Below are 22937 nucleotides of genomic sequence, written 5' to 3' on the forward strand. Positions count from 1 at the left end.
GTATCCATCTACACCTCAGATCACAGCTGGTCCACGGACTGTTCCCTCCCCTCAGAGCACTCATCCCAGTGCAGCCCCTGGCACCCTGGAGCACAGATCCCTGCCAGGGCTCCGTGGAATGCTGCCCTGTCCCAGAGCAGGTGCTGGCTGTCCTCTAAGTGGGACAGCTCCCAGGAGAAGCCAGGGCTGAGCTGGAAGGCAGTAAATGATGCCAATGTTTTCACAGCACACTGATGGCACACACTCCGGCTCTCAGGCAGGACATGAGGGAACTCTGAAGTGCTGAAGCTGCAGGAATTCTGGTTCAGCCCTGCCTGTGCTGCCTCCTGGCACTGCCCTCAGACCGTGCTTTGTGTCATCTCATTAGACACCGCTTGGCACCAGCTACAACACTGTCAGGGCTGCGCTGGGAGCTGAGCAGGGCTTGTGTTCCCCCGCAGCCTCATTTCACTGGCAATTCCAGAAACAGGCACAAGAGACCTGCCACAGATCGTCTCTAAAACATCCTTCACATCCACAGACACACCAAAAAATTTCAAAACAATCACCGAGTTACTTTACCCCATTTTTTTTTTCCAGAAAAAAAACAAACAAGAAAATCGCAAACCAAACAAGCAGTAATAAAATAAAACCAAACCTGCATGTTTTGCTCTCATAAAAAGTTTGCTATCTTTCAGAAAACACACAAATCATATCCTAAATGGTTTTGAGCACTGTCTCCCTCCTGTATTTCTAAAAAGGATGTAGCATCCAACTTTAAAAGTCAATCTGCCACAAGAAGTTCTGCAATTTGTTAGAAAAAGAAATTGGTTTTCTTATGTGCATCCCATTTAGGGATAAAAGACACAAAAGAGTTAAAGCTATTTAAAAAGTAACATAATTCTGAGCTATACAGAATCTTAGCATTTTCAAAATAATTATACAGATACTTTCTAACAGAACGTTCAGATTAAACATCTTCAGTAGCTTCTCAGGTATTAGCTTTAACAGTGTCAATGTTCAGAATTAAAACAGCAAAACTTAACTCATTTGCTGCCATCATTAGAGAAAGTGGAAATCTTCCCAAGTGTGACAACAGCCTCATTTAGGAAAAAACCAAAACCAAATCAACCAGCAATGCCTAAACTGTATTGTAATTACAACGTACAATTTTGCTGTAAATGCAAAATACAATCTTAGTTCTCAGTTTTAATGAGGTAGATCAATATCTCAAAGTTCAGGAAGCAAAAGAATTTGAGAAATACTCTTTTTGGCCAAGATACAGCATTCATCTTCATTATCTATTCACTAACTGTAGACAATGTTTCCCTCATGTAATTAGAGAGTTATAAAAGCAGAGAAATGCATCTTGGCATTTCTTACATGCCCATCACAGTTAAGAGTACATAGGGGTTTGCTTTTAATTACATTGTCATTTCAGCATTTTGTATTGAATTACCACCTAATTACAGATCCATATAAATCCTTAAAAAAAGAAGTTATGCTTTAACAAAGTAAGGAATCTCCAAAGGTGATATGTAGCCATTTAAATTTATTGAAGAACTTGGAGCCCTCTTGCCAACTAACAGTCCCCAACATCCCATCAGGGCCAAGCAGTGCAGTTTAATAGTTCCCAACCAGCCACCGGGGTGAGTAACTCAAGAATAACACTGAAATTAATTACAATTTTGTACTGACTGCATCCTGAGTGAGATTATCCCACACCACTTTAACCAGAAACACCAGCAGAACACAAAACGACCAAGCCTTTCACAAGGTGTTTTTACAATTTGGAAACAATTTCCCTTCCAAACAAAACACAGAGGTGCCAACCCCACAAGTGCTGCTGTTGCTGCAGGGTCTTGCTGTGAAGTCCCCAGGATTTGGGGTGACACAGTCACCCCCCAGACCTCTGCTGGCACCAACACAACACAGGAGTGTCCCGTGCTCACTCTGTCCCTAACAAAGCTGCTCCACGAAGGAATCCCAGCACAGTTCATGAGGAGAAGCTCACAAAAAGTCCCACCAGCACAGAGGCGAAGGCTCCATCCTGCTCATCCTCCTTTGACTGCGTGCCTGCAAACAGGATTAATTAATCTGGGAGAGCTGGGGAACAGGAGTTGGGAAAGAGAGGCACATTTTTTCACTGAACTTCTGCAGAATGAGCCCAGTTTTCTGCACGCAGCTGTGCTGAGGTGCTGTCACCAGCAGGACCTCACACCTCCCAGTGGGAGCTGATCCCACCCCAACACCAGCAGCGCTGCCTCCAGCTGCTCCTGGCTGCAGGAACAAGCAATGTTCCCACAAAAGCTTCTCTCCTCTCCAAGGGTTTTTCTAGTATCTCCAACCACATAACCAAAGATTTATGGCTCCAGTTAGTATGTGAATTGTCTGTTTTTCTTGTTTCCAGTTACAGCTTTAACTAAGGAAATTCTGAAAAAAAACATAAATGTTGACTTTCCTCATCAAGAATTAAATTATTGTGAAACCATGATGATAATTATGCAATGGAAAAACCCTTTCCTGCTCTCTTTGCACCAACAACTGAAGGATTTGATGTATCTAATCTACATTTGGGATTCCTGGCCACAGAGATATGCAACGTAAACAACATGGCAGTAAATATTCATTTTCTGTGGGATTAAGCCTAAATATGCTCTGCTGTTTGGCACTGCAGTCACAAACTGTTTCTAAGAAAAAACCCCTCCACCACCACACAGACAGTGCAGGGAGAGAAGACAAGAGATGCCACATAAAGTCACTGGCATCCAATATCACTTCAATTCCATATGGAAATAACAGGAAATAAGATGTGCCGAATTTTAAGCACCAAGGCAACAAAAACACATTAAGATTTCATCACACAAGAACTTGGCTGTAAAATCCGTAATTTTCTCGATCTTTTTAGGGAGTTTTCATTTTCAGGAACATCAGAGAGCTAACAACTCATGGATGCTACCAAGCAGTTCAAGCAGGCATTTGCATTAAGCTGCTTTCAGTTAATTAAGTGGTGGAAATGCATCTCTCCTACACCAAGAAACATCTTCCACAATCAGATTCCTTGTCAACCTCTCTCTTTTGACAGCCTAGAAAAATTACAAGTGGAAAAGGTTGGAAGAAAAGGTGAAATGAATAGGAATGAAAAACATTGGAGGTGCTGTTATTTTTCTCCTTTTGTAGAATTAATGATATGACAGAAAATATTGTCTATGGTTAAACAGAGAAGAAAAAAAAGTATTTGTCTGTCCTTATTTGCTAACCAACCAAACTCATCACCTAAGGGATTCTACTCTCAAATTCCAGAAAGGTGGGAACAGGAAAAATAAGAAAACCTTCAAATACTCTCCATGAAACCCAACTAAAAACTATTATTCCTGCAAGCAGTGATTCTCTGCTTGCAGAAAAGAGCTTTTTTCCCTCACACAGAATACCTGCCCCTCTACTTACACCCAGCAGATGCAAACAAACTTACTGAAGCCTTTTCTTCAGCAGAGCCTTGTGTGTGAAGGGTAGAGATGCAAATAAACTCATAACAGCAGCATCTCTGCAGAAATGTTTGGACAGCAGAGTTCCACCAGAACGATGCTCACATGTTCTGATGTTGCATTAGCTCTCTTCAGAGCCCAGAAGATTTAGGGTTTATAATTGTTAAGTATTAACAGATTACTTAGAAATAGTTAACAGATTTTTGAGTTGTAATAATTTATAACATCAAGCTTTCCATAACTCAGTGTATCCTTGAAAACAGTATTAAATAGTTTTATTTAGTGAAACAAGTCCTGCTCTTAACAGTAACATTAGGAGTGCCCAGTGGAAGTACAGTTAATATAAGAACATGTACACTCTGATAAAATAAAGCAATCTTTACTTTTAAAGCAGTACTAATTCTTAAGTGGTTTATAACCCTGCAATAAAGTGAATAAAGTGATTAGAGTCCAACCACAATCGTGGACAGCTCGCAAGGAACACATCAGCAGAAACAATTTCACAAACATTCCCAAACGTGTGGCAGGATTGTCCAGGGTTACCAAGTTAATAATGAAAGGATAGTAAAAAAAAGAGACATTACACAAGTAAAAATCAAAGAAAAAGTCTCATGTTCCCCCTCAGGACATCCAACCATTCAGCTTGTAAAGTCCTACCATAGAAAGCAGGTTTTACAGTTCCCAATAGATTTTTTTTTTTAGGGGGGGGGAAGATACAATTTAAAAAATAATTTATCTGATAATAATCACAGTGAGACAGGAAATTAATAAATTAAAAATCAGAGAATAAAACATCCTCTATGCAGTGAAAATACTACTTCAACTACAAAGGTGTCTTTGATATGCCAGTACCTTCAGCTAAATTACTCAAAACCTTCTGAGTGGCTTGGGAATGATGTGGCATTAGGAGAAACAGAGAGAACCAACACTTTTGTGGTATGGTTCTTTCTGCTTAGGTGATTTTTAGCTTGATTTTAGCTTCAGTTCTAAAAAATCCAGGTCTTGTTCCCTGTAGGAGACTACAGAGCTACTTTGATTTGGGACCACCCAGGCACCAAAGGCAGGTATCTCAGAAGATATGATAGGTTGGGAAATGAGGAGTTTCTGAGTAACAAAAGGAACAATGAGATTTTAAACTAAGATTATGGGTAAGGAAAACCCACTCCTTCAGCATCTCCCACACTTTCAGCTGCATGGGGTGTATTGTTTCAAAAAGCTCAGAAAATTATGGAAGTGCCCATTCTCTGTTCCTGAAACGCTCTGAAAGTGTGGCTCAGCAATCACAAAACCACCAGAACACAGCCACACTTCCCTGGGGAGGGGAGCACCCAGATAACATCTGCAGAGAGCCTTTTGATGAACAAGCTGCTTCTGTCACAAGTTTTCCTGTGAAGCTCCCCTCCAATCCTGCCTCACCTACTGCAGAGGCACAGGAAGATTGTTCTGAAGTATTTTATTATTACTTCAGGATCTTCTACTCCTTCTGAAATCAAGCATGCACACAGGTTTATCTAAGAAGTATATTAGAGGGCACATGGAGAACCTTGACCCGGGCACTTTGTTTTCTTGTTTAGTTAATGTGCATTCATCTCAGCCTCTGGAGCTCCTACAGATGGGTGCAAACCTACACCCACTTCTATCCAAGCATCTACAAATATTTTAAAGCCTAATAACAACACAGATGCTCTTTCTCCAGTATCTTAGTCAGAACGGGGAAATATTTTCACTCTCTTAACAAAGATGATTAAACTCGCTGGAAATTCCTCTCCATTTGCAGTACATTTACAGCATTTCATAGTGCAGTTTACAGATAATAAAATAAATCACTTTGAACCGAAATAGCACTTCCACACCCACCACGCAGGAAAAAAAACCACAACATTTTCACCTATTAAAAGAACCCCGGTATTAATTGGCCATGTAAACATCTGCAGAAAATAGCTGTATTTAAAAATAAATTAACAAATACAGCAAACCAAACCCCCAGTCGCTGAAAGAGCCTGACAGGAGCTGGAGCTGCACACCAAAGTCAGCCATCAATACACCTGAACTCCAAGATTTTCTTAACCATCGTCAATATTTCAAAATACAGGACTGATTTTCACACTAAAGACTGAAAAAGAAAATTCTGGCGATGATGATGTTAGAACCAATCCATCAGGTACGGTTTTAAACTGAAATAAGGCAGTTAAGAAACACTACTCATAAAAACGCCTGCACTTCAAGCTTAAAATCTTGCATAATCTTGTAGTTCTCATCAAAAACCCAACAGTTTACTGTTGAATTTATTTATTTTTAGACTTGCCTAAAATTTTAGAGTGCAGTGCTGGTGTGAGTGGAAAATAGTACAATAATTGTTAAGTACCGGAACACTTAATGTGTAATACTGGAATAACCACCAAAACAATGTCATTAACATGAGAAGCAGCCCGGATTGCAGGCGGTTTCCTGCTCATTTAGCCAAGATTAATTCTTCACAGGCAAGAGGAACATTCTTTTCACCTTACCAAGGACAACCCGAGCGAGAAACGTTAAAGAAAAGACGCTCTTTATTGCTTAGCTGTTCTTTTTTATTAAGTCTGATAGGTAATGTCAACAAAAACCACTGTTCTGTGCTCTAGGCAAAAGGATCTTAGAGGTGGACGTGGAAGAGAGACAGACACGGAGAGCAGATGGCAGCAAGTCTTTCAGAAACTGTTAGTGAGAGGGGGGAAAAAAGTTTCCCTACAAAACATATTGCTGAATTAAAAGGAACGCTGCTGAGCTGAAAAATCAGGCATTAGGAAAAGACGACACACACGTCTTCACTGCAAGGCAAAAGCTGTCAGAAATGATGATTTGTTTCAAAAGAAGAATAAAAATTAACCATCCCGAACACCCTTCTGGCTGTCCTTAAGCCGCTGTGCCGTTTCCCTGGTTAGCACAGGCAGGGTTTTTGGGTTTCTCCTGGCAGCGCTCGCCATTTCACAGCACATTTAGCGCACACAGTGCGGATCGATAGCACTACAGACACAAGACGAGACTTATCCATTTACTAACCACAGCAAAACGGCCTCTTCAGCAAAATCCTCCAACTCCATAGCGCTGGAAATTTAAAAGGCATCCTTACAGGGATCTCATTACTCCCTTCTCTCGGTCACACGGGGAGGCTGAGCACTTGTCTGCGAGCTTTTAGCCTGATAAACAAGTGTAGCTTTGCACACCCTGCAAGGATGCTAAAAACCCACCCAGAGCAATAAAGACACGCTCCGAATGCGGGCACAGAGCGCCAGGCTGGCTTGTGAAGCCGCGTTAGATCCTCACTCAGCTCCTAAGAGGGGTTTTTGTGAGACTGACGGAGCTCCAAGCACAAATGGACCAACAGTTGCCCAACCACTGGTTGCTGCCATAACAATTTTCCTCTTGGAAAAGCGTGGGGAAGTCCTCGCACCCCGCTCGCTTCCCAAGACTCAGCGCTGGCGTTTGAACCCCCAGTTCTGCTGTTTGACAGAAAAAATTAGTAGATTTTTTTCTTTTCTGCGCTAAAAGGCAGTGACATAACGAATACCAAAATACAAAGCGCTGCAAATGGTTCTTTAGAAACTGAAAGCCCGGCTTTTCACCCCAGTTCTGTTGGTACATCTCTACACGCACACACCCCTCGCTGTCACCAAAGGACGAGCCCAGCCTTTCAGAGCGGCACCTATTCTAAATTAATGAAGCATTAACGAAGGTCGCTATTCACCAGTGAATAGTCCGGGGTAAGAGAGATCAAACTGAAGGAAAGAGCATTTCAGCTGGGTAATTCTTATTTAAAACCAGCATCCAACACCGATAGCTGCGCTGCCAGGTTACTTATGTGACACTAGGTGGTTATATCTCCACATTTATTCCACACAATTGATCTGAAATCCAAGCGCTGCGAGCGTTTCAAGTGCTCACGTTATTTATATTTTTAAGAATAAAGACGAAAGCAGCTTCTGCCTTTACAGTCGCTGCCATCCACAAGTATTAGCCTCCTGAAAAAAAAATAAGATTTCTTCTCATTCATACAGAGCCAGCCCAAGTTTTCGAGTGCTGACCCCAAAGCCCTCAGTTTAAAGTGACAAATCCAGGAACATTCACTTACCTGATGAACAAGAGATAAGAAAAACAGCGAACGCCAACTTAGTAGCAGCTCCCATTTTCCAATGCTGTTAAAACATTTAAGTGACTTTAAGTATCCAGTTTTCTGGGTCCTGCAAGCTGGAAAAATCTCCCTTCTTGCTGAACCGTTATAAAGCAATTTATAGCAACATTTCTGCAGCAGGTAGTGTTCATAAAACACTAAAAATCAGGTTTGTTTAGACAGTGACGACCTCCCCAAGGCTCTTTCTAGACAGAATCCGGGTTGAGGGAGGGATAAATATATTTGGAACCGTGCTTCAAAACACACGTGTCATTTGGCTTCTGTACAAACGGTGGCAAAATTCAATTAATAAAAGTAATGCTACCAATCCACTTAAAAAAAAAAATAAAAACCAAAACAAAATAAGTCAACGATTAAGCTGCTGAACTCGACGAAGTCTCTGAGTCTCCAAATGTTTTCCACATCAGGCGCCGAGAAGGATCATCCCTCGTGGGTGCGAGTGTCGGGGGGTCGGATCGGGATCAGTCCAAGGCGATGTTTTCGTCCTGCCTCCCCCACTTCACACCTCCTGTAGTGTTTGGGAGAAAAGCAGCTCCATTCCAGTTCCAAACCTCGGGGCGAAGAGAGGAAGTTTTTTTTTTTTTGTCAGTTTGTAGATTAAAAACTACCTTAAAAACCAGCCACCAGCTACACGTGGGTTTTCTTGAATAAATGCTGAGGGATTTAGCGTAGCCCAGGAGAGGGAAAGGGGGGAAACAACAGTCTGGGAACAAACAAACCTTCGGGCTTCCCGGGAAGTGGCAAATCTCTAGTCCTTGGCCAGGCAGCGAGAGCAGTGCATCCCCCCTTCTTCACCGCCCTTCTCCAACACCAGCACTCCCGAATCCCAGCAAGATTTCCAATTCTTCTAGGAGATTTCCATCCCCTCCCCCCGCGAGAGGCTATATTTGGTATTTAAACACACAAGAGTGGCTGGGGAGGGGGGTACCAAAAAAAAATTAAAAAAAAAATGCAGTATCCAGGCGCTGGGAAGGAGGGTGGTATATTCTTTGTGGCAAATCCTTGCCGAGCGCCGTGCTTCCAGGAGAAATGGGCTTCTTTGGAAGGGAGGCGGCGGTGCCTCACGGCTGGGGCTGGATGGATCCCGGCTCCTCTCGCAGCTCACGGCTCCTGGATGGATCCACGCTCCTCTCCCTCCTCACGGACACATCTCCTCCTGGCCGCCCCGCCGCTGCTCACACACGGAGGCTCCACAAAATCCACCCCTCCGAGCTCAATCCAGTTCTTGCCTCTTTCTTTTTTTTTTTTTTTTTTTTTTTTCCTCCTCTTTTTTCTTTTCCTCCTAGGAGCGAGCAGCAGGAGACGGCAGGGGCGGGGAGGCAGAGCCTTCTCCCCGCGCCTCCCACACGGCGGAGCGGGGAGCGATCCCCTCCTCACCCTCTCCCCTAACTCTGACCCCGGCTCAACTCTCCGGTCTCCCGGGCGGCGGAGGCAGCGCGGCTCAGCCCAACTTTGTCCCTCCAGCAGTGCAGCTTAGGGGCTGGCGAGGCGAAAAGGCCGAGCCGGGGGATTCTCTCCGAGCGGCGGCGGCCGTGCCTAGAGCCCGCCGAGTGTCGCTGGCAGCGCGGAACAGCCCTCGGTGCCCTGCTGCCGCTGCTCCCCCGTGGTAATCTCATATCTACCCATTCACCCGTGTGGCGTGTGGAGAACCGGCCCAAGATGGCGGCGCCCGGGCGATTGTTTTTGTTTCCTCTCCGCCTCCCCCTCCTTCCCCACGGCCGCGGCGGCCGCGCCGGATTGACAGCCGCGCCACCCAATCACAACGCGGGGTTTGTGCCTTAGCCCCGCCCACCTCCTCTCGCCCCTCCTATCGGCGGCGGGGCGGAGCGCGCGCCCCCACGCTGGCCCCGCCCCCCGCGGCCCGCGCGCGCCGCCTCACGGGCGCGCTCCCGCCCGCCCTTCCCGCCCCTCAGGGCGCGGCCCCTCAGGCGCCCTCGCCCCGCTCCGCCCGACCCCGCTCCCCGCCGTCGCTAATTCCCCTTCGCGGGGCTCCTTCGAGGTGCTGGGGGGCTCCGGTGCTGGAGGCAAAACGCTGCCGGCGGCCACGCGGTGGGAGCTGGCTGGGAGGGGTCAGGACGGTGTAACACAGCGGGGGGAGGCTGGGGCCGCTGCCGCTGGGGTCAAATGTTGGCCTGGGCTTCTGCCTCATCGCCACCCCAGCCCCAAAATGTCCTGCAGGTAGTGCAGGTGAGAGCTACGGTGGTCTCTGTTTGTGGGCACGTTGCTCAGGAGCATCACTGCTGCTACAGCACAGAATCAGAGTCACAGAAGAGTTTGGGTTAAAAAGAACCTTTAAAAATCATTCATTTCCAACCCCCTGCCATGCTCAGGGACACCTTCCACCATCCCAGCTCCTCCAAGCCTTGTCCAGCCTGGCCTTGGGCACTGCCAGGGGTCCATGGACAGCCTCAGCTTCTCTGGGCACCCACCTTCAGAGGGAGCAATCCCTTCCCAATATCCCATCTAATTGAAACCTGCCCTTTTGTAAGCTGGAATCCATTCCAGTTGCCCTCCGTGCTGTTCTCTCCGTGCTTCTGCTGGGCTCCCCCGAGGTGCTGGAAGGCACCTGGAGTGTGTTTGTGTGTCCTGTCCAGGTCACTAATAGACTCTGCTCATTCACAAGTTTGGTGTCACTCCTTACAATTTTTTTTTTTTTTTTTCTTAGCTGGATGCCATAAAACACATCTCTTGTCTCTGGATGAAAAGGAAGACGTGGCTCTTAGATCTGGAGATCTCTGTGGGAAAACAGAAGAGCCTTAGTGCTGGCCTTTGATTTCTGTATTCTATAAAGATCTGTAGTTGCACAAGCAACAAGTGCCAAGTTCTCTGAGAGCTGGTTATCCTGTTCACCACCCCCAGGTGTTAGGTGCTCCCAGATTCCTTTCAAACTGTTTGGTGGCATGGACTAAGGGGTTTTTTTGGGATGTGAATAGCCGGTGTTACTAAACTGGAAGGAAAATTATCTGTATTTCACATATATGAATATACAGCCAAGTCAAGGCTTAGCCACACTGCTAAGCTGTAACTCACAGATCAGTAACTAGACCTGGTGCTCCACCAGGATCCAAGAAATTGATCTATTTCAGTTTTTTTTACAATGAGGTGTCTGCTTGAGTTCTTAATCAGACAACCTTGGTGTTTCTTTGTCGTGTCCCAACACTTCCCAACATTAAATTCATCCAGTGACCATATTTTTTTTATGATTTGAAATCTCCCAAACACAAAATAAGATGTCAGGGCTTGTGCACATCTAGAAGCATCAAGACATGTGGCAACACCTTTTATACCATCTTTTATCCAAGTATTTCAGAGTGATTTACAAGCGTTAATTAATGTTAAGTGTTACAACACTCCTACTTAATCTGTAGTTTTTAATATTCTTCAATAGCAGAATATTTAAACGTGACCTGTTCTGCAGGTTGTGTTTTCACTTGGCTCAGCTTCTTCAGAACACTGGTCATGTTGCCACATGAGTAGGAAATCATAGCTAAAAATATTGCTGGTGTGTGTGTGAATATATATTTATATATGTACTTCCCATTGCAAGGATTTGGTTTAGTTGTCATTGTTGTTGTTTTTTTTTTTCTTTTTTCTGAAAGAGTGTAAATTATGGTCCATATTTCTATTTTACTGGTTGTTTTTGATAAAAATAGAATAAATGTGTCACCTATATAAGAGAATTTGCCATGGCAAGGAGGTGTCTCTTACTCAAGGAGCTTATTATCCTTAGGCAGGGGTTGCTTTTTGCTGGCAGGATTCCTCTGGCAGAGCAAATCCTTCTGGCCATCCAGGAAATCTTGCAAACCCAGTCATTCTGTGGGGTTACTCTTATCAGCACCACAAGGAGAGCTCATTCCTTTTCCTCGCCACTTTTCAGCATGGCCAGGGGTCTGCAATGAGTGTTGGTGCTGGGATCAAGGAGATCTTCCAACCTGCACTGGGGATTTGCTCCCATTTAATTACACACACAAAAAAATTATATAGTTTGGTGTAGATATTCTACAGACCTTAGGAGAAATTGCCAACCGTTTTTATGAGGTACTTGATGCAAAATGCTTCAAGGGCTTTGGGCTAGGCTGTTGTTTTATTGCTAGTAAAAGGATGAGTTTTATCCCAAGCAGACACATTAAATGTCAGCACAGTTGCTGTCTCCTCTTTATTTTTAAATGTCTTTCTCATGTGAATTTTGGGAGTGTTTCCCTTTTTCACCTTTTGGCTCATCATTTCTATTTTCCTTTCGCCTCAAACTCCAGATCTTTTTTTTTCCCCCTTCCAAGATCAATCTGTCTGTGCATTTTTAATGAATCATTTACTGTGACATATGAGCACCGAAGACACAGTGTCAGGGACTTAAGCATCTGTGGAGAGCAGGAGGAGATGAAATGGATGTGATCTTAGCTTCAGTCTTTTGTTCATGTGGGATGGGACTTTGCCTAGAGGCAGCGCAAATATAACTTTTCCTTCTAGGGAGTAATGAGGAGAGTTAAAACCCAGCAATGTCTCATTTTTCTCTCTGGAGCACTGCTAGGAATTGAGGATTTCAGCTGTGCCTTTGCTATTCCCACTCTTAGCAGTGAATCAACACAAAACCCAACGTGGAAGGAGAGGAGTTTTTGTGCAGAACTCATTCAGAACACCTAGAGAAACATTTCTGAATGCAAAATGGGAAGCATGGTGTTGATAACATCAGGAGTGACACCAACAGAGAGAATCCTTGTCATTATCTCTTTCATCTTTCCTTGTGGTCTAAGTCATTCCCCCTTTGAAACTCTGGAGGAAGAGAAGACCCCATTCAGGCACTGTCCTTAAAAAACCAACAAAAAAAAAAAAAAAAAAAAAAAAAAAAAAAAAAAAAAAAAAGGACCAAAATGTCAAGAAATTAATCTGTCCCAGTGTTGCCCTCTTTACCAGCCAGCTTCAGTTTCCTTTGGGAAAAGGTGCTGGATGGCAGCCTAAATTATTTTATTTTAGAAAAGGTAAATAACTGCTTTAAAGTATTTTTGCTTTCATATGCATGATTTATGTGAAACTCACCATATTCCAAAAGAGTTTTAATACAGACTTTCAGTTCTGTTGCTGTGGACAAATAATAAAATTCCTACAAACTATTCATTATTTTGCACTTTTTACTCTGTTCCAAAACTCTTAAGATACTTCACAACTATATGAGTATCACAACTTGAAAACAAGAGAGAATGTGGACTTAATTAACCTTTTAAATGCTGCTGATGAACTGAAATGAAATCCAAAGCTTGCCTCTGCAATGCTTTTGGGTTGGGGCGACATAGCTGAGCATCAAAATGTTCTCCTTTAATGTTTCAAATCAAACTTTTAAATTTTAGATGCAGTTGCTGAATCCAGCTGAGCATCCACAAATTCAGATACTGGCTGAAATCCCAGCCCTGTTTTGGTGCAGGGCTAAAGTGGGATCATTTTATTCACATGAGCAGTGACAGGATTTGGACTGGATCACGTTCTCTAAAGCTGTTTTTGTAGCGAGTTTGTGTGCACAAATTCCCTTTTCAATTAAACACCTGGAGCCTATAGACCCTACGCCACCAGGGATTATTTTCCCTGCCTCAGGTTTAAAAAGATACAAAATATTACAGAAATTAACTTTGATACAAGTTTCATCAAGTTGTTTCCACAAAAGTTACATTTAAACCAAGGATTCTTTTTCCTTTTTGACCTGTTAGCCAGACTTTTGCTTCCTTAAAACAGGGATTGCAAGCTACCTAACCTATTTTCCTGGAGGAGGTAGGGATGTTTCTTTCTAGAATTTGCAGTCTTGTCAGAAGAAACCATCCCACTGGAGCTTCTGGCTGCTTTCAGACACTCCCTTTTCTCTGAGGGGCACTTCGTGGTGTCACAGGGTTTTATCACTGTGGCATTTATCAGCTATGATTTAATCCATATTTCACAGCAAAATTGCATTTTCTGGATATTTTCCTCTAGTCCTCATTTGTACTGTAGGATCTTTTTTTTGTAGGATCCTTTGACTCTTCATGAAGAGTCCAATCTGAATTCCTAAAATCCCAGTCAGTGCCATGAAAATGAGATTCTGCAGGTCTGTGTAGAGATCTCCCTTCTCAGAATGCACCATAATTTATATATTCTGTTACAAACTGACTCTGTGTTCATCACAGAATGCAAAAGTTCTGCAACATTGTCATGTTTTCAACGTTATTTTTGAAGGATTCTTAAAATATGTGACAAGCGTTTGTTGTTTTTTTGCTACAGCGTCCTGACAGTGATAGCAGATTTTAAAGATCTTTTGCACTGCATTTGAAAGGCTTGATACATATATTTGTTGATAAAGATTAAAATATTTTAGGCCAACAATTTGTAATTAAATAGTTATAAGAAGTAGGAGTGTGAAGTGGCCAAGTGTAGAGAAGAGATTGTCAGAGCTTCAGAGTATTCAACTGTGTGCTGTTTTGAATTATTGTGTCAATATGACTTCTGGTTGTTTTGAAATACAAATACATGAATAGCTGTAATTACTTCTGGTGTCATTCAAAATATCCTAGAAGCTTTCTGAAGGGTGGGGTCAGGAGAGCTGCCTGATGCTTTGGTAATTTAAAACCTCAGTAAGGAGAACATTCCTGGAAATATTTTTTGGTTCAGATCGATGTCACAGAGAAGATGAGTGCTGGGGAAGACAAATGAATGCCATTTTTTGCTTCAACAGATAATAATAAAGTTTCCTGCAGTATTGATATAAAATGATAATGGGAAGTGGAATTCTGGAAGGGTCAGATGGATTGGAGGATTCTGGGACTCAAATATTAGTTACTGGTAGTGCTAAAAGCTAAGAAGTTGAGGATTCAGAATGTGACTGGTTTCAGAAAGGGATGGGAACAGGGAGTCAAATGTTTATCAAATCATCCACGGGTGTTGCAGCTGACAATTTGCCATTTGGAATTTTACAAAAGGAAGGTGAAGACCCCTGGTAATGGACAAACTGCTAATAATTTTATAGTTTTTATTGCTGATAACTGGGGAGTGCAGAATTAACCCTTACAAGCACATGACATGGCACAAGCAGTTGTCCTGCTTCCAGAGGCAGCAGGTTCAGGCTAATAAAGCCTTCCTGCAAAGGAAAAGGATTGCAATATGATTTGAGGCCCATTTCCTTAAGGGAAATGCAGCTGCTGCTCTTGCTGCTGTTATCTGAACCCTTTGTTAGAGGAGGGATGTGGGAATGGAGCAGGAATCCTGATGAAGTCACAGGTGTGACTCTGGGACAATGGCTGTGAATTGCTCTAAATCAATGTGTTTTGGTTGCAGCCCATAATCCCTGATTTAGGGATTTCATAATTTCTGCACAGATTTTAAGTAGCATTAAAATAATCCTGCCAACAGCAGCTCAGGCACCCCTTTGTTCCTGCTCACTGTGACAGAAATAATTCCTCCCCCAAGTGCTGTAATTCCTGAAAATCTGGCACATTACAGGTTTCATAGGAAGAAGTGTGGAAGATTCCCAAATTTGACCCATTTCAGATTTTAAGAAGGACAAATTTCTAGGCTTGAAAGTCTCTCAGGGAAGCCCTAATAGCTGCTCACTTCTTTTTCATGAGCACAATCCATCTGGAACATTTCTCTCTGGTGATTGTGCTCTGACAAGATGGATGGGCTGAACCATTCCAGGGATTTTAAATCCTGAAAATTCAAACCCAGAATCTTTCTTCTGCAACCAGCAGAACATCCCAGCCTGGTGCTCTTATCCATTGTTCAGACCACCGGGGAGCTAAATCCTGCTCCAGCTTCTACTGCTGAATAGTTTTGGAGTTAATTCATCTGCACATAATTCTATAATAATTCCAATTCAGACATTGAACAGATAATGTTAATATCTGAGATTAAATTCTGTTTAATATCTGAGGCAAAATCCTGTTTAACCCCTAGAGTGAGAAGTTTTTTTTTAGCTCAGGGTGTTTTAAATGCACAAAATTTAGCCATTTTTCCCATTTACTTAGAAAATTTTGTACACAGCATCAACCTTTCTGATATAAAGGCTCTTTTTTTTTGCCTTGAAATTTTTTAGGCAATGAAAATGTACTTCTAATTTTGTAGTGATACCTAGTACATACACCCAGTTTTAGTAATATCAACTAATTAACTTTCATGAAACTGCAAGGGGAAAAGTATTTTTGTTTCATGTGCAGAGTTAGGGAAGCTGAAGGACACACACATGGATCCTGGAGTTTTTAACCTGTCCTAAAACATTGTTTGTTTTTTTCTCAGAGTTCACCAGAGGTTTTCACTTCCAGTGAGGTGGAAGCCACAGACACAGTGGGGGAAAACTTGGTCAGTTTGTGTCCTAGAGCTGTCAGGATCTCCAGTGAGGGAAAAGAAATGCTGCAGCACTTGAGCAGCTATGTGGAAGAGGGAAGGTGGGTGCCAGAGTGTCTGGCAGTTCCATATCAAGGTGGATTAAGAGCATTAAGGAAGCTTAAACTGCTCCCAGGAGAGACATTCCCATGGGTTTGAAGGCTTATTCCTCTGCAACAGTTGCTTGGCTGCAATTTGGGTTGAAAGATCAGATTTTCTTCTGGAATTGTGCATGGCATTATTTAGTTTAGCCTTTTTTTGTTTGTTTGTTTGTTAAGGATGCTCCAAGTTTGACTGCTCAAGTCCTGCTGAGTCTTCAGATTTGGAAAAGCTCAGACAAGATCCCTTGCCAGGTTTAATGGACATTGCCATGGGAGTTCTCAGGCCAAGGCAAGTGAAAGGAAACAGGCAGATTTTTCCTTTTTGGTTAATATTTCTATTTGAATGACCTCTTACAACCAATAGTCCCAATCTATATTGGTTTCCAAGTTTTATTATCACTAAAATATGAGGCAGTTCTCTGAGCCATGTGTGTTTTGTGCTGCTGGAGGGGAAGGCTAAGATGTGGTTGGATGTTCCATCCATATTACCTGGCATTATGTGGAAGAATCCTGTCTGCATTGAAAATTTGTTGCCAAATGTTTAATGAACAAGCTTCAAAATATTGAAATACTTTTTCTTAAAACTACTTAACTATTTTAAAATCCCAGCATGCTGTTGTATATAAAAGCTATTATCTGAGAAAACTCAGTGGGATGAGCACAATGTGGAACATATGTCTGTCAGATGTTAAAGGTGATTTTTCTTCTACATTATTGGTTTAGTTAAATTCTACTTGAGATTTGTACCAGATAAAGATGTGTTTTTCTTCCAAAGTTTTTTTTTTAGTGGTTTTTTTTTGTTTGTTTGTTTTTTTTTTTTTTTTAATTTAACTGGAATGTAATTACATTATTTTCCAATATAAATAGCTTCAAATATTTGGGGTATTACTTATGGTAGGATTTCTATGTCGATATAGAAATGAAAATAAAGGAGTTCAGACAGAGTAGAAAATGTAGGATATACTGAGGCACTGAGCTTGGGTTTCCAGGTTAAGAAAACAAATATGGATCTGCACATGTCCAGTCCAACTTTCTGTGAAATTACACAAAACCAGCAATCAGAGTGTTTGTGGCTTGTGTTGATATTATAATAAATTAGTAATGGAAAAATGGGAGTGTAATTTCCAGATGGATTATCCTGGTGCTTCTGCTGTTCCCTCAGTTGGATTCTCTGCTACTTTTGGCTCATTCCTGGGAATTTTAAGCAGGAAGGTTTCGGAGTGGCTGATGAAGAGAAGGCAAGAGGCAGAGCCAGCCTGTGAGAGGATCCTGTGATGGCAGCACGGGCTGGGCTGAGGGCGGTGGGGACAATGGCCCAGGTGAGTCCCAGGTGAGCTGCTCTGTGCCTTCTGCTGGGCACATTTCTCATCCACCACCCTGTGATGCACTCTGGGAAGCAGAGGTTTGTCCTTGCTCCTGGAACAAGCAGTTACCTCCAAACTCAGATATTTTTCAAGCTGTTACAGCCATTTCCAAGCTCTCCTCTGTCAGGCCCCACTGCCAAGCACATGGCCAGGCCATTTATATGCTTTAACTATTCCTGTGTTGAGGAATGGCATTTGTGGATTATTGGCAATGTTAGACTATAGCAGCTCTTCAGTTACACTCCTGTTGCACTTCCACAAACACTTTAAGCCAGCATAAGCCAGAGATGCTGCCCTGCCCTGCACAAATGTTCTTGCAGCTGCACATTTAATTGATTTGGGAACAGATTTGGGTTAAAACCAGTGCAGCCAAGAAGCCAAAAACATCAGGATTAAACTCCTTTCTGAACTCAGCTCCTCCCCAGCCTCTCCAATATTTATGCTGGCTTGAAGGTCTGCACCTTCCCGGGGCTGAGACCACAACAAGTGTGTGCAGAAAACCAGGAGCTGCTTTTTTGTTGCAAGAGCTGGTTTTTAAAGGGCTTGAGGAATTGCAGTTTAAACTGTGGCTCCTTGTTAAACAGCCAGATATTCTACAAGAGGATTAATGGTCTTATTTTTATGCCCTGACTCCCAAGGCACACCTTGGAGAGAACCCAGGGTGTGACCCTGGACTAATTTTGTCTCCATCACCTGCCTGCTTTTAACTAATTTTCTCTTGAAAACATCAAGATGTATCTTCTGTGATCCAAGCTGTCTCTAAGCACACACGTTCCCACACCCTCTGAAATATTTTTCTATCCTCTCACAGATAGAAATACTTTCTGTATTAGGTAGTTTCAGTCAGTATTAATGCAAAAAAACAATGGAAAGAAAATACAGGACTTGAGTGACTTATCAGTGTTAAAATCTTACACTTGGAGCAGCTAATTTTCTCCAAAACTCTGCTAAAATAATCTGTGAGTTTCACAAGTGGTTTATCCCAGGATCATGAGGATTTGCAGAGGTCTGCTCTCCCCAAATTACATTTATGTTATTATTAGACAAAGAAGTACAGAACTTTCTTTACAGGCAGTTTGTGGGCATGGGCAGGAACAGTGACACTACACCTTTAGCTGATGGGTTTGTTTTTGGGGTTTTTTTAGATCAAAGTTGGAGACATTATTTGGAGTTGTACTGAGTAAAACAACACCTGCAAGGACACCACCAAATCTCCATTTCCTAGCTAATATTGCAGAATTAACTCTGCACCCTGCCAAGCAAAATTCAGGTGTGGAGTTTGCCTCGTGTCATTCAGGAGACATGGGAAAGATAAAGGACTAATTATAGAGGTTGACTGCCAATTCTGTCTAAAGTGGAAGTTTCCTCCTCTTCTCAACAGTAATTAGGACACTGTGTTACAAAAATAATCTCACAAAATTCCATGGTGGGATGGCAGTCAGCTCCTAATGTGTGTCCTGGCTTCTGGCTGTTCCACTGAGTTATCCCTGATTTCACTTCAGCTTTGAACAACCAAAGGAATTCTGAGGTTTTCTCAAATATTCTGTCACTGTCATGGAGTCTGTGATGAGCCAGAGTGGACAGATTTTTATCTTATAAAATCACAGAATTATTTAAGCTGGAATAACCCTCCAAGGCTGTGGAATCCATCCCTGCCAAGGCCACCAGTGCCACATGTCCCCAAGTGCCACATCCACACAGCTCTTAACTCCCTCCAGGGATGGGGACTCCAGCACATCCTGAAAAACATGGAATTAAAAGTTCCTTCAACTGTGTGAATTTCCCATCCATTCTGACGATTCAAGAGCTCTGGCTTTTCTTTCAGCAAGAGTTTGCAACCTAAGAGTTACTTTTGGTTCTAAGAGCCAAGAAAATCATTGATCAATTTGCAGGTTTAAGTACCTAAAATTTAAAAATAAAGTTAAAAAATGATAAAAAAGAAAAGCTAAGGTTTTTGGGTTTTTTAAATTATCTGGAAGGCTGCTGCTGAAAAAGCAGTTCAGCAGACTTTGAGATAATACAGATTAATATTCTTTTTATTTCTTACCCCTATGTAATTTTCTCTGGTCTCTCCTCCATCTTACAGCATCTGTGTTATTTTCCTTAAAAATGTGACTGGGATCTTTAAATAAGAGCAAAGTAAACCCATTGACTGTTCCAGCTAGATACTTAATCTGTTCCTTCAAAGAAGTTAGAAAAGTGAAGTAAAATCTTAAATCTGTTGGCTTGAAATTGAAATATTTGATATTTCCATTTAAAGGAAATTTCTTAAAAACAAAGTTTGAATCAAGATTGATTTAAATTCTTTTCTAGTGTAAAAATGTTCAGTATTATGGAAATTCACTGAGCTGCAGTTTAGAATCCCTTTAAAGCACAAGGAATTATTATTATCTTTAAAGCAAAGGCAGAGCATTTTTATTTTAACTAATATGAAGTTGCATGAAACAAACTCTGGGTGATGAAATTATAGAAACTACACTTTTAATAAGTTACTACAACCTGAGTGGCATGAAATATTTATTAATAAGAGGTTAGAGGAGCTCTGTCATGGTGCAGAGAGTTCAGGGGGTGAGGTTGGGATTCAAGAGGTGCTCGGGAAGCATCCCTGAAATGAAATTCTGATAGAAGTTTGCTGCTTGGAAGGCAGGATTTTTCCAACAGGAGACTTGGCACGGGATGTGCTAGAGCTGCTCTTAACAGTTTAATTAATGCTGTGTTATGTATGCACAGTTTTTTTAGCATCTCCTATTTGGAAACACTGCTTGATATATAGAAATAAAAAGTGTGCACACTCCCTAAGTGATGCACGTTGTTGTGGCTGTGAACTCTGTACGTTTGTAATGTTAAATTTGTCAAAGTTAATGTGTTGAAAAGTAACAAGTTACTTAAGTTAGTTAAATGTCTCTTTCTGGAGGAAAATTACCATAATGGTTACTTTTACTAAAATGCAATTACTGTCATTGTAACAATCAATCATATTTTCCTGGGGAAGGAACTTTCCTAGTTCTGAAGTCATTAAAATGTAAGATTGCTCTGCTCACTGTTCACAAGAGCTGCAGAGGCAAGAAACTTCTGGGGAGAATCAAGTTCCTCTCAGATGGTTTTCTTCCAGATGATTCCAAAATATAAATTAACTTCTTAAAAGAAACTGAGCCCACTGACTTGTAAAACACCAGCCAAAGCTTTATAAAGTCTGAAAGGCTTGAAAAAATATGTGAAAAAGGTTTTGTTACAGCTGAGCTTGACTTGAGCTTAAAGCAACAAGTTCCCATCTGCAGTTCCCACTTGGCTTTCAGAATTTGGGAAGTTCTGCACAGGAACCTGAAAAAAAGTAGACCTTAAAGCTCGTTCTGTTCCATTCCTTTCCCATTCCATTCCATTCCATTCCATTCCTATCCCCATCCCCTTTCCCATTCCCTTTCTCATCCCCATCTCTTTTCCCATCACCTTTTCCTTTTCCTTTTCCTTTTCCTTTTCCTTTCCCTTTCCCTTTCCCTTTCCCATCCCATTCCCATTCCCTGCCAGGGCTAAGGACACTTTCCAGGCTGCTCCAAACCCCATCCAGCCTGGCCTGGGAGATGGGACAGAAATGAGTTCTTAAAATATTCAACAATATTTTCACGGCTATTTTTACAGGAACTCTCTTCTTGCGCAAATTTTTTTTAACCTGCTCTGTCACAGAGAAGAAAAGTCCTTAAATTCTCACAGTTGAGAAATAATTTCAAGATATCCTATGAAAAACTTTGATTTTTCAGCCAGTTTTTGTCACATAGAAATATGATTTGAACTCCACACCAATCAATCAAGGCACAATTAATAATCTCATGAAAGTTTTGAAGCTTAGCTGATTTTTTTTTCTAGGATAGTGAACTTCAAAGCATTTTTATAATTTCATTTTTTGTGTTTGTCTCTATATGGAAACAAAAATAGCATCTTCATTGCAAAACAACTGCTAGAACATGCACCATAAGTGTTTTCACACTTGGAGATTCATGTTCATCTCTGATTCTGCTGTGGGAAATAGATTGGGATAAACACATTCATTCCACACATCCCCAGTTTTGTTGGCTTTATATGAAATTTATTTTGCAAAGAATGACAAAGGTTTCAGTGAGGATACCCAGGCATTGATAATATTGATATTTAGGCAATTTTCTGTTTGAAATATGAATGTTATTTGAATTTCACTGGTTGTAGTTGGTTGAATTAGTGCTGTAAGTGTATTTTTAATATTTATTTCAGTGCATGCTTTTCAAACTCTCCAATACAAGAGAGTGATACAGTACCTGTGATTTAAGTCACGAATTGTCTTGTAAGTTCATTAGGGTATTCAAATTCTCATCAAAATTTGGCTTCAAAATATATTCTTTTATATGAAAAAGTGTTCTGGTTTGTATCTTGTAGGATTTTGGAGACATCACTGACCAAATAACATCCTTCTGCAAAATTCCCTTTTCCTAAAAATCCCTTTACTTAATGCCTCACATGATGGTGTGAAATTTCAACCTGAAAATTTCACCAAATGCCAGATTCCAAGGCCATTCAAAGATTTTTACCAGATTAGGACATAAATACCCTTTTGCACAGTCCCGTTTATCAAATCCTTCTTGCCAAAGAATGGCTCGTTCCTTTTGACTTTTCTAATAATAACCTCCCTATTAATTAATAGATATTTTAATTAATTCATTCATATTTTTGTCTGAATAACCTCCCCCAAGCTGTGCTGTTAGGATTACACTTTATGGTTCCTATGAAGCATTTTTACATTAATATATATTTTTGTCTGAATAACCTATTAATTAATACATTAATTAATTAATATATGTCTGAATAACCTCCCTATAACTAATATATATTTTAAATAATTGATATATATTTGTCTGAATAAAATTACTATTAATTCATACATATATTTAATTAATTAATATATATTTTGGTCTGAATAACCTCTCTATTAATTAATATATATTTTAAATTAATTCATATATATTTTTTGTCTGAATAACCTCCCTATTAAGTAATATATATTTAATTTTAATTTTTATATATATATTGTCTGAATAAACTTCCTATTAATTACTATATTTAAAAATTAATTAATTAATGAGTATATCTTTTTATTGAAATAACCTCTCTATGAATTACTATATATTTTTAATTAATATATATATTTTTTGTCTGAACAACCTCCCTATTGATTAATATATATTTAATTAATATATATATAATCAAAACAACCTCCCTATTATTTAACATATATTTAATTAATTAATATATATATTTTATCTGAATAACATCCCTATTAATTGCTATATATTTTTAGTTAATATATAATATTTGTCTGAATAACCTCCCTATTACTCCTAACCTAAAATGTTCAGATGTGATTTTTTGCTTTCTCTCACAGCCCACAGCAGGAATGGAGAATTGCTGCCCTGCTCCAGTGACAGAGTGAGAATTTTGTCCTTGTGGTGCAAAATGCAGGTCAGTTATGTCAGAATCCGAG

The 22937-nt window shown here is 41.0% G+C and overlaps 1 protein-coding gene across 2 annotated transcripts in view; it reads right to left on the bottom strand.

Annotated features, from left to right (window-relative positions):
• Nucleotides 1-9327, bottom strand: part of ACVR2A (activin A receptor type 2A) — a 52786-nt gene extending 43459 nt beyond the window's left edge. For both annotated transcript variants that reach the window (XM_077784893.1, XM_077784891.1), the window contains exon 1: nt 7573-9327. In XM_077784893.1, the coding sequence (XP_077641019.1) occupies nt 7573-7627 (55 nt within the window). In that variant the 5' untranslated portion in view covers nt 7628-9327. The remainder of the gene's footprint in view (nt 1-7572) is intronic.
• Between the last annotated feature and the right edge of the window lie 13610 nt (nt 9328-22937).

The sequence above is a fragment of the Lonchura striata genome, chromosome 8, assembly GCF_046129695.1.
Source record: "Lonchura striata isolate bLonStr1 chromosome 8, bLonStr1.mat, whole genome shotgun sequence".
NCBI classification, from domain to species: domain Eukaryota; kingdom Metazoa; phylum Chordata; class Aves; order Passeriformes; family Estrildidae; genus Lonchura; species Lonchura striata.